Source organism: Ursus arctos, unplaced genomic scaffold (assembly GCF_023065955.2).
Source record: "Ursus arctos isolate Adak ecotype North America unplaced genomic scaffold, UrsArc2.0 scaffold_1, whole genome shotgun sequence".
NCBI lineage: Eukaryota > Metazoa > Chordata > Mammalia > Carnivora > Ursidae > Ursus > Ursus arctos.
In genome coordinates, this window is record NW_026622763.1 from 5058336 (window position 1) to 5070486 (window position 12151).

A 12151-nucleotide genomic window follows, 5' to 3' on the forward strand; every position below is an offset into this window, starting at 1 on the left:
GCCTTATAAAACTGTAAGCAAATGCAACATGCTGAATGCAGCAAGAGTCAGTTAAAGAGAGAGAGGAAGTGACAAGGGTGGGACATGTGTGAAGACAAAAAGGCAGGCGACTTTGATTGAGTGCAGCTTGCCCACTTAGGAGACACCAGCTCCAGGTAGTCTCCCTCCTTTGGTACTGAGCGCCTTTGCTGACCTTGGGTGGACCATGCCCACAACCAGGTGCAGTGGGAACATTCTGGCACGGATTTACTGAGTGTCTGATCTGGGCTTCATGGAGAGCATTGGGAGTCAGAGCTAACCAGACCCAGTCCCTGCCCTGCCAAGAGTGTTAGTTGGGGGCCGTGTTCTCAAATGAAGCATGACCTCCACTCAAAGGCAATCACAGTTCTGTGTAGGAGGCTGTCATTTCTCAACTCATTGCCTGAGAAAGAAATGATTCTTCCTCACAAAGAAGCATGACCTCCACCTCTACTCTGTTCACTACCATGCCGGAAGGAACACAATGGATGCATCTCCACTCACTGTCAGAATTAAGAATTGTGTCCTAAAGTGTTTTCCCCCCACAATCACAGATTGACTTTTGGGAGCTGCCAGGTGTGTGAGAAAGGCAGGCACAGAGAACTGCAGGAGGGTCACTCAGCCCTGCCCGAGTTAGATTGGTAAAGGAAGGCTCGCAAGACGAGATGTGAGCTGGGTGTGAAGGGTGAGGAGGGGTGGCTAGGTAGCCAGGCGAAGACACACGGGTCAGGTCTGAGCATGGCAGCAGGTGCATACAAGTCTTCAGGAAGGGTACACTCAAAGCCCCAGCACACCTGGGGGCTGTCTGGACTAGGGTGACATGAATCAGGCAGCCCCACTCCACCCAGGAGTTTACTTGCAGCCGCAAGGGTGCTCAGAGAGCAAAACACTCAGCTGGACCACAGTTATGTTTCAGGTATATGTCATGAACTTGAGCAGAATAGGGAGGAGACAAAGACGGGAAGAGAAAAATTCATCACAAGAAAGAAGGAGGAATCTGGCATAAGGGGAGAAGTGGTTCTGGATGGAGTTTTAGGTGCCCCACATCCTCACCAACATTTGATGTTGTCAATCTTAAATTTTAGCCATTTGTGTGTGTGTGTGTAGTGTTAGCTCACTGTGGTTTTAATCTGCATTTCCCTAAAGACTAATGATGTTTAGCGTCTTCTTATGTGCGTTTTGCCATCTTTGATGAAGGGTCTCTTCAAATCATTTGCCTGCCTTTTTGTTGTTGTTGGTTAAAACAGGTTGTTCACCTTCTTGTTCCTGAACTACGACCGTTGTTAATATATTCTCAATACAAATCCTTTGCTTGTATGCACCGTGAGTAGTTTTCACTCAACTGGATGACCTCATAATGGTCTCTTTGGAAGAGCAGACTTTTTAAATGCTGAAGAAGTCCCATTTATCATTTTAAGTGGGAGTTTAATATTCAAAATACAGATATGCCAAAATTTACTTACTTAACCAGCCCATGCCTAGACATTTAGACAGCTTCCCACTTTTTACGGTTTTACTTGTTGTGAGGAACGTTACCGTACTTAAACCCGGGCTCTGTGTTCTCAGGATGCCAATGCCTGCAAGGCTTTTGTTACACACCTTGAAATGGCTTTCCTAGAGGGCTCCTGGTAACTTGTACGTGAAGCTCAGTTTCAAGGGATCATCTAGTCATCTTAAGAGTTCCATAGCTTGTTAGTTTGTTCATAATTAAATGAAACTCTAGGAATGCCTGAAAAACACACGTGCCATTTCGTCCCTGCTCTCTGTTTGGGAAACCATTTTTTTCATAGATGATACAAAGGGAATGCTGGTAAATTTCCAGAGAGCCTTTCCAAAGGCTGGAATCTTATTTCCAAAGGAAGTCAGCAGTGATTTATTGAAGGTGTGCTGGGCAAAGGGCTGTTTGCTTTTTTGCGTCTCTATTTGCCCGTCGGTAAAGCTGGCAAAGGTCAGCCTGCTGTGTTTCACCACAAAGAGGGCCACAGGACAGATTAACTGAGAGACGCTGCTCTTGACCTTTAGGACAGTGTGTCAGAACAGTAGCTACCATTTATCGAGGCCACGACTCCCAGGGCCAGGGGGCCTATGTCGCCTCTAATTCTCAACAGCACCCTCGCCTGGTGTGTATTATTGCTTCACTTAGAAGCTACAGGCGGGGACTGGCCCAAGGTCCCAGGACTAACAGGAACAGAGCCTGGGCCCTGTGGCTCTGAAGCTTATGATGCTGTCATTTTCTTGCTCTACTGCATTTCAGATGCAAGGTAGACCACACATGACAGCAAAAGTTTAAAGATACGGAGGAGAAACACAAGCCAGTTGATTATCTTAAAAATTTTGCTTTGATCTTGGAGACTTCATTTGCTGGTGGCAAAAGGGAGTGACTGGTTCCTGCTGGAAACCTTGTTTCCCAGAGGCCTTGGAAATATCCCGGGGCCAGCTGGTGGCCCAGTGACCAGCCTACTCCCCAGACTCTTCCTGCAGCACCTGGTTAAATTGGATCATGGCTGGAACTAAAAATCTGGGGTGGTAGTTTTGAAAACCAGGAGGCAAAGCCTGGGACAAGTCTCCCGTCAGAAGGTCCTCCGGACGGTTGCCCTCCCATTTCTGCAAGGATATCCTAAATTCTGGCTGCACAGGCCTGGGCAAGTGCATAGATGTCAGTGCTCAGCACTGGCTTGAGCAGGGATTGTGAACTGCATGTCTTCAGCCTTCTTTTCCACCTTTAGTCTTGACTCCTATCCTGGCACTAGGTGCTCATAGGTCCTGATTTGCCCAGAACACTCCTGGTTTATGTCTACTATTAGTTGTAATCCACTCCCCCAAGCCCGTTTGTTTTATCTTAATTCAGATGGATCAAGGAGAGAAACTCTCACTTGACGATACATCAGGGAGTCATTAGGGTTGCCTCTCAGAAGGGCATTGTGATGAGAACATACATCGGCCATGACTCTTTTGATTGTAAGTGACTTCCAATTGGCCTCAGCAAGAAAAAGATGTATTGGTTGTCATAGCTAGACTGTTGGTGAGGGGTGGGCAGGACTCGAGCCTGACTGGAGCCAAGTTCTCAAACAATATTGTTATATCTGTCCCTTTGTCTCTGTTTCTCTCTCTGTCCCTATCTCTCCAACTCTTGTTGATTTCATCTTCCAGGCACGATCGTCCACATGGTGGGCAAGCTGGCCCCCGGGGACTCTAGACTCACATCCTCCCATCTTAGCAACTCTCCTGAAAAAAGGAACTTTCCTTTCTTATAGGCATATATCCCTTCATGCAGAGGGATTGGCTCTGCTTGGGTCATGTGCTCATCCCTGAGCCAGTTGTTACAGCTTGGGTGAATGGCTTGCCTGGGGTACCTACACATAATGGCACAGGGACATGGCTGCACCAAACCACACCAAACGAGGAACGAGTCCATAAAGAAAGTAGGTCCATTAGCTGAGCAGACCACATCGGCTGCATCGACTATCCTCTGTATACAGCCATCATTTACATGGTCCCTTCTGATATTCCAGGGGCTTTATGTGTAAAGTTCATCATTTTCACAATTATGTAAAGAGATTCACCCCCATATTACAGATGAGGCTTGAACTGTTTAAATAATATAGCCAAGGATGGAAAAGTGGTCAATGGAGGACCTGACTTCTGACTCAAGATCTGTCTGCTCCTCCTACAATATCCTGGTGGCCTTCTACAAGTGAGAGGGAGTGAGGATAATCTGTCAGGGGGCCCTTCTTGGACATACATCACACATAGGCTGCCCTGAAATAATGCTTCTGGAAAGACAAATCCCCTTCTGGTTCTGCCTGCAGATTCTCCTGGATTTTCCATCTTTCTAAGAGATGAAGCCTGCTGTCCCAGGAGGAATAGCTGGGCTATTCCAGTCATTGGAGATGGCCAGGTGCTGACTGATCTCAGCCTAGGACCTACACTGTGCCCTGTACCTTTGCGTAAACCCACCGGTCTTCTCTGAGTCTCCACTGTTATATAATTATGGCAAAAATCTGACTGCTATTGAACACAGGATTCTTCTGACAGTCACAAGGGTATAAATAAAAAATCTTGCTTCATAGGATGGAATGGTGGTGGTGATCATGACCGTGAGAACTTCTTATTCAATTCTTGAAGGACAGAAGGGAAACAGGGAGGCAGTGTTATTTTCTCTCCAAGAGAAAGGATGACTGCCCTTTGCTTGTATGAGTTCTTCGTGATTTGGAAAATCATTTTCTCAGACCTCACAGTTCAGCCATGCAGGTCGGCAGGAACAGCACGCCCAAGCTGCCTTTGTGCTTATGGTTTCTGCACTCCTGCCATACTGTGGTTTCCCAGCCAGCACCCCAGGGGAGAGCTTCCTCATTTCAATTCGTACTTTTAATAGCATTTCTTTCTGATCACAAAAATAGTATTTGCACAAAGTTTGGAAAATAAAAAAGTGAGGGGAAAGAAACTCACCCCGAATTGCTCCATCCAGAGATATAAACCACATTTGGATAGCAGCTGACGCTATAATAATATACAAGTTAATATCCTGCATTATTCTGTTAACAACACATTAGTGGCCTTTCCCCATCACAAAAGACTTCGTAAGCATTGTTTTGGCAAACATTTCATGCATTGCTATACTATAGTTAATTGCACAGGGCAATAGGCCTTTGTGCAGAGGTCTGGGAGTGGGCTGGACAGCTGGGCCCTCAGGGTCTTCTGTGCAGAGCTGAAGGGACACAGGAGCTGGAGACCTGGGGCCTGAAGGGGCAGAAGGAAAGGCAGGCCCAGAACACGTTACATATTTGCTTGTCTGTTCATTTATTCTTGTCTTGCTATTTGAGGCTCCACTAGGCACCAGGTTCCCTTCCTGTTCTTCTGCCAATGCCCACGTCAGGTCTTCAACATCCCTCCCTCAAAGAGCCTCCCTGACCCTTCTCAGGCCCCATCCTGTCCCAGATGTGGTGTGCTCCTGGGAAAGGGGCCCCCCACAGAACCCACTGCTGTTTCTGCAGAGCCTAGCTCAGGACCAGTACTTAGCAGGTGTTCAGAAATGTTTGGAGCCTGAGGGACTGAGCAAACAGGAACAATAACAGCAAACAAAGGCAATAAATAGCTAACACTCCTGTTCTCAGTTTTGCATTATTATAATTAAGGTGACAGAAATCTGTGTGATTAAAGCCTTACTAAAATTTTAAATTATTTCCTAGACTTGAAATTCTAGGATTGAAGAAAGTAGGCATTTCGATGAGTCTTAACACATATTGCAAGACCACTTTTCAGCAATTCCATTTTCTGTTATACTCTCAGAAGCAGTGAATGTGAGTGTCTGTCTCTCTGGTTGTAAGTAATGTAATTTAAAATCTGTGCACTGATTTGATGAAAGTAGAGGCAAGAATGATATATTTCATTGATTTAATGAATGCTTTTTAAATTTTCTGGTAAGACTGGACTTTTGAAGTTTTTTTTTTTTTAAAGTAATCTCTATACCCAGTGTGGGGCTCGAACTCATGACCCTGAGCTCAAGCGTCACATGCTCCTCTCACTGATCCAGCCAGGCACCCCCAAGACTGAAAAAAACAAAATTTTTTAAAAGATTTTATCTATTTATGAGAGAGAGGGAGGGAGCCTGAGCACAAGCAGGGGGAGCAGTAGAGGGAGAGGGAGAAGCAGGGAGGCTGATGCAGGGGCTCCATCCCAGGACCCCATTATCAAGCCCTGAACCACCCAGGTGTCCCAAGACTGAACTTTTAAAACCTGCTTATTGATCATATGAATCTCCAATTTTGTGAATGGTCCATTTGTGCCATTTGCCCAGTTATATTGGGATCTTAGTGTTTTTCTTGTGAACTATGAGAGCTCTATTTTATTTTCAAAAATAATTCCCTCGTTTCTAACACTTTACTTTTTTTATGTCAAATTTCTTTTCAAAATGGAAATACCTTTATTTTTGTGTGTATGTGTGATAGTGAAAACAATAAGCTATCATGGTAAAAAAAATCAGACGTTATAGGAAATCATAAAGAAGAAAGTAAAAATCTCCTACATTCCTACCCCTTGGATTGTAACTAACATTTTTGGACCATGTCCTTCCAAACTTAACATTATGTGTTAACGGTATTTTCTGAAGTTTAAAAAATTTAAATTTTTATGTACCCTCAAGCTAGCATTGTTTATTTCAAAATATCTTCCAGTGCTTTTGTGTTTAAAAAAACCTTTCTACTCTAGAGATCATATTAAGAATTACCATGTTTAAAGATATAGCTTCATGTGTGTGTTTAGTTATGAAGGCCATACAGCATATTATGGAATATTTAGGAAATTAAGAGGAAAAAATCAACCATAATGCTTTAAACTTAAACATGTCTATTTCTTTTGTGCATGGTCCTTTTGAGTCTTGGATCATGAGCACTTGTATTTATTTTTAGTGGTTGCAAGGATAGTGCACACACAGTTTTTGGTCTTCTCCCTTTCACTCACGATTATACTGTAAGCATTATTTTCATGTTGCTACATCTCTGCAATCGTTGTTTATTTACTTATATTTATTTTTTATTTTTTTAAAGATTTTATTTATTAATTTGACAGAGATAGAGACAGCCAGCGGGAGAGGGAACACAAGCAGGGGGAGTGGGAGAGGAAGAAGCAGGTTCATAGCGGAGGAGCCTGATGTGGGACTCGATCCCAGAACGCCGGGATCACGCCCTGAGCCGAAGGCAGACGCTTAACGACTGCACCACCCAGGCGCCCCTGCAATGGTTGTTTAGAATGATCTACCCATGGCCCCTTCGGTCGCTGTGCAAGCCAGCTGACTCTATCCTGCTGATAACCATCTAAGTTGCTTCTAATTTTTTTGTCCAGTAATATTTTGAAACACCAAAGTCCCGCAAAGCAGAATCTCCCACTGCTCCCTGGGGGCCAACCAGAATACAGTTTGACTTCTGCTCATTTCCTCCTTTCTTCAGAGGAGTGTTGGGAGAAATTGCTTTTAGGGAATGGTTAGGAAAACGACAATCATAAAATTAGGAAAAGAGACCATGAAGTGAAAGCACGTGAGCTTTTAGAAGAAAGTTGCTTTAGCAACTCAGGCTGTGCTGTTTAGGTTTTGTTTTTGTAACTCAAGAATCGGTCATGAGTTTACAATATAATAGTAATTTTGACAAAATGCTTTCCTCGTGCAATGCTTGGTGTTTTTTCTGGGAAGCAGTTCAGTGTCTCAGCTGAGGGCTTTAGGGCAGGAAGACCTGTGTTTGCATATCTGCTTATCTCTTGTGACCTTCAGCAAACCTCCATCTATCTTTCTGCAAAATTGGAGTAATAATAGGCCAGGAGGGAGGACTGGTTAAGAGCATCCCCTCTGGGCACAGAGCAGTAATGGGAAGAACCAGGAGGAGTAGCCAGAGTTCAGGGGGCCTCCGAGGCAGAGGGAAGCCAGTACCTTTTATTCCCGGGCCTCGGTTTCTCTATTTGTATTGGGGGGGGGGCTTGGTGTATGGTCTGCAAAACCTTTCCTGCTCCTCCCAGGGACCCCTGCCCTGGCTTCTGTCCACTCTCCTCAACAGAGCCTCCAGGACTCCTTTCTCTACTCAGCTCCACCAACAGTCCCTGAGAAATCTTCCAGGGCTGTTCCTGGCCTCCAGGACAGCAAAGGGCTGTGGCATCCTTCATAGCCTCTGACGTGATTTGGGGGAGGGGTGTGAGTGGGATCAGTAGATTCAATACATATTTATAAATTTCTAATAAGTGTCATTGATTTGTCAGTCTTTTTTTTTTTTTTTTTCTCAGCACAGAAGAGAAGACAGCCCACAGTGTAGTGGTTGAGACCCTGGAATGCAGAATCAAGAGATTTGGTTTCAGGTCTGTGCCTCCTTTGTAAAATGGGAATGATAATAGCACCCACCTCCTAGGACTGTCATGGAGGGATTTAGCAGAGTGCCAGGCACACAGTAAGAGCTCAGTAATGTTAAATTGTTGTAATAATAATAATAATAATAATAATAATAATAATCAGCAAATGGGAAGATGGAGCGCCTGGTTGTCATGGAACTAGGTGCCAGGGACAGAGATGTGAAGTTGTCCCAGAGGCCCCCAGAGAACCCAGGTGGAAACCGGTGAGTCTATAGGCCAGGAGGAGGCGGAACGTCTAGGGTGAGGCCAGAGCCCAGCCCCAGGCAGGAAAGTGGCCTCTTGCCGCAGGCTCGCAGCCGGGGCTCTCCGATTCCAGGGGCACGCACCACTATCAGCACTTAAACCCCGTGTTTGAACGCACCCGTCTCAAACCAGCCTCCTCTCCCGGGAGGACTGGCATCTTAGTCTCCGCCCCGGGGCGGTATCATAGGAGCGTCCCAGGAGTCCCAGTGGGCCGCAGCTCCCGGCACCCGCGCGCACCGCTCCCTCCTTCTTAGCCAAGTGTTCCCGCGCCCGCAATGGCCCTTTAAAAGGCAGAGTCTAGTCCAGAGGGGGCGGGCGGGGGGCGCTGACCGCCGCCCAAAGCCCGGCCCCTCCTCCCTGCCCCTCCCTCGGTCCGTCCCTCCCTGGGTCCCCGCGTCGCTCGCCGGCTCGCTCGTTCGCCGGGCGCACGCTCCGCCTCCGTCAGTCGGCTCGGCTGTCTAGTGCGCGGCGTGGAGCCGGAGCCGGGGCCGGACGCGCGGCTAGGGGCTGGGGGCTGGGAGATCGGCGCCCGCCACTGGGCGAGGCCTGAGCCGCGATGGCCGAGATGGGCAGCAAGGGGGTGACGGCAGGGAAGATCGCCAGCAACGTGCAGAAGAAGCTCACGCGCGCGCAGGAGAAGGTGAGCGAGCCCGATCCCCGGCCTCCGCGCGGTCCGGGCCACCTGTCCCCCTTGGCCCCCCCCTCCACCCAGGGGTTGGTCCTCACCGGGGATCGGGCGCTGTCACCTCCGAACGACCGCTGCCGAGGGCCTTCGGGGTTCCATAGGCTGCGGCCCCCAGCGTTTTGGGAGCCTCTCGGGTCCGCGTCTTCTCTCTCCCCACCCCCAGCGGGGGCAGAAGAGGGCGCAGCTGTCCCCTCAACCCCCCCCGCTCCCCCCGCTCCCCCCACCCCCAGCTTTGTATCTTCTCCGCCTGTCTGCAGAGAAGAGGCGGCCCACGCTCTTCTCCGGGCGCGAGGTCCAGTAAATCCCGCCCTGGAGGCCGAGGGCCGGGAGGCTGGGAGGCGAGGTGGCGCCTCTAGTCCCCCAGCCCCACGCGGGCCACGCGGGCGGGGCCGGCAGTGGGGGGGGGGGAAGAGGGTCCTGCCCCTTGTGTCCCAGGGCCGCTCTGCTCCGGGAATCCCGAGGCTGCCCCTCAGCCCTCGGGTGCCAGCGCGCTAGCTCCAGGCCTCTGGGCGCTTCCTGCGTCCGCCGTTCCCTCCTCCCCACCCGCTTCTCCACCTTCTGTCACCGCCGGCCGAAGGAGGGATCGGGTTTCCTTTCCTGAGAGGTGCCCAAGGCCTGGACGCTCCGGCCCGCCCCCCGGGGAGCACAGCACTGCGCGCCCCTCGGGGAGGTGCCCTCGTCCGAGCCCCGGCTTCGCGTTTCCGGCGGCTGGGGAGTGGGTGGTGGCTCCGGCTTTGGGAGCCCACCACCTGGGTGGGGAGCTGGCCCGAAAGAGCTGGGGCCACACCGGGGGCGTGGAGGGTGCCGCAGGAAACCCGACCCTTCAGTGCCCAGAGCAACTGGCAGCAGGCGAAGGGGATGGAGCCAGGGCCTCCCGTGGCACCCTGACAGTGCAGGAAATGCAGTATTGGGGGGCAGGGGTCCGCACCCGTTCAGCTTTCTATTCCGAGCCACCTCTGGTTCATTGAATTGGATCACGCCAGCTGCTGACGCCACTTCCCCTGCCGACTCGGACTCTGAAATCTAGGATTGCAGAATCTGTGCTCCAGCCAGGGTGGTCCCCCAGTGCCCCCCAGCGGAGTCTGCCGTCTCTCCCACCCGACGCTCAGCCAAGAGTGGGAACCCGGCGACAGGCCGGCCTCCTCCAGCCAGTCTGTGGCTGTTTATAAACAATGACTTTTGCAGCTGAGACCTGCGGGCTCCCTAAGGATGTAGCCACGTGATTGGGGGGGGGGCAGGGGCTAGCGCTTCCTCAGCGCCTCCCCGAAAGTCCGGCTGCTCATCCTTGTAGTCCCAGGCTAAGGAGATGGGTGGGTGTGCTTGGAGTTCTAGGGCCCTTAGCCAAGCTCCAGATCTGGCCTGCCCCAGCAGCTGTACACCCTTCCCACCGCCCCCACCCCCTTCCTGCCCCTGGCGGGAGGAGGGATTAGAGCACCACGGATAGCTGGCTGGGGGCTGGGAAGACTTCTGAAAGCGTTGGCGGTGGTGGAGAGGGGCAGATGCTGCTGCCCTTGCTTCCTCCCCCCAACCTCCTCCCTCCCAGGACTGGGTAATCCATCTAGGTGCCTGGAGCCGGCAGCTCCGGGCTAAGCCGACTTCCTGCTCCTCAGGGGCTGAGGAGATGAATGGGAAGCAGAAGGTTAGCTGAAACAAGTTCCCTGCCCCCACTCCACTGATGACCTACTCTTCTCTGGCTCCCCTTTGCTCTTTCGGTGTCCCCTTTGCCCCGTTGCCTTGTCTCTGCCGCAGCATCCCTCACTAATTTCAGGGGCAGTAGGCATGATCTGTGTCCCCTTCTTGTAAGTGGCAGTATGTCATCACTGACCCCGATGAGTTGCCACCCCTCCCTCTTCAGCTCCTGTTCTATGGCATGGGCAGTTGGCTGACAGCTGGTCGGCCATGGATGCTGGCCTTGGCCAAGGGCTGGCTCTTCCCAAGCCTGGGCTGAAGGGGGCTGGCGTTGTCTAGTGGTACTGCTGCTCTCTTCCCCTCCGGCACTGGCACTGGTTAGGAGACCCTCCCCCATGGGAAGTCAGAGAGCAGCCTTCCTTCAGTCCCCTCCCTTGTTGGCCCTGCTGCAGTACCCCCTTCTGGGGAAGCCCAATGCTTCAACCCACACCAGCCTCTCCCCTTTGCCCTCTTGTGGTTCAGAGTCTGTTGCCGCATGGGTCAACTGCTGCCTCCCCAGCATCTTCTGGTGGTGTTCAGGACCCCGTCTAATTCACATTGCCAGTGGTCTCACAGGCACCCCTGCCCCTGCCTCGCCTGGGCCAAATCAATGAGTAATGGGGGCAGTCCCAGTTGTGTTGCCATAGGAGGGCATTTCCTGACCAGGGACAAGTGGTAGCTTTGGTGCAGGGCCAGGATACTATCCCCATAGGTAGAAGGGCCTCATCTCTCCTTTCCTTCTTTCCCAGTTTCCCTACATCCCCTCTCAGCCCAAATATCCACCAGGACTCAGAGGGTGACAGTGTGGTCAGGGAAGCTTGCCCTCTGGTGCCTGTGGAGCCAGCTCTCCTGTGCCCCCAGCTTAGTGCATCTCTCTATGGGTCTTGGCTTGGCATTACCCATCTCATCTTCCCCTGACCCCTGCATCACTGGTATGGGTGCTCCCCATGAAGGGAGGGCAGATCTGTGTGTGTACCCAGGCATTTACCTGGCCCCAGCAGGTGCAGAGTGACTGTTTATGGACAAACAAGGGCATTTGGGGACTTGGCTTGGGAGCCCTGATGCAGGCCTGTGGGTGGGCTGATTTGGGCTGTGTGCTCCTCTGCTTTCCCTCGTTCAGCAAATTCTGCCTTGGACATGTGCTGCGTGCCTGGTCCTGGGCCGGGCCCGGGGTGCAGTGGGGAGCGGGGTGTGCATGGCTCTGACTGCTGTGGCGCTTACTGTTGTTGTAAGGTCCCGCGGCCTCTGGCCATGAGGAGGCATAAGAGTGGATTGGAAGGGTCACCAAGGCCTGAGCATGGCACTGCACTGCTCTCCTCCTAGCCCCTGGCTGCCCCCAGAGTGCTGCGGTGCAGAGTGTGTGCCTGGAGCTCGTGCTTGGGGGCGTCATGAGGTCATCTTCTTATTGCATTTGGCTTGTTGGACCCTCTGTGAATGACTTTGTCCATTTTTGGGCCTCAGTAGGGTGGCTGGGCAGAGCCCACATAGGGTGGAGCCTGGGTCAGATGACAGAGGATTAGAGGTTGGCCGGCTGGGCCCCTTGGGGGAGGGGCAGGTGGGGGAGAAGAGACAGCTGGGGTGGGGGTGGAATCTGGCCCTCTGGCCCCTGCCTCTGAGGCCCAATGCTTAGGAGTCCTCATGGAGGGAGGC

At 51.3% G+C, this 12151-nt stretch overlaps 1 protein-coding gene and 1 long non-coding RNA gene across 17 annotated transcripts in view; one reads left to right on the plus strand and one right to left on the minus strand.

The window, feature by feature from the left end:
- The window catches only part of LOC130544613 (uncharacterized), a 45154-nt gene extending 36167 nt beyond the window's left edge, over positions 1 to 8987 (minus strand). The window contains exon 1 of the long non-coding RNA XR_008961025.1: positions 8875 to 8987. This is a non-coding gene — a long non-coding RNA (uncharacterized LOC130544613). The remainder of the gene's footprint in view (positions 1 to 8874) is intronic.
- Positions 8406 to 12151, plus strand: part of BIN1 (bridging integrator 1) — a 55661-nt gene continuing 51915 nt past the window's right edge. For 13 of the 16 annotated variants that reach the window (XM_044388307.3, XM_044388308.3, XM_026510182.4 and 10 more), the window contains exon 1: positions 8549 to 8788. In XM_044388307.3, coding sequence (XP_044244242.1) covers positions 8705 to 8788 — 84 coding nt within the window. In that variant the 5' untranslated portion in view covers positions 8549 to 8704. Of the gene's footprint in view, positions 8789 to 12151 lie in introns of all 16 variants that reach the window. The other 3 variants (XM_026510194.4, XM_044388309.3, XM_026510191.4) reach the window with 3 other exon arrangements.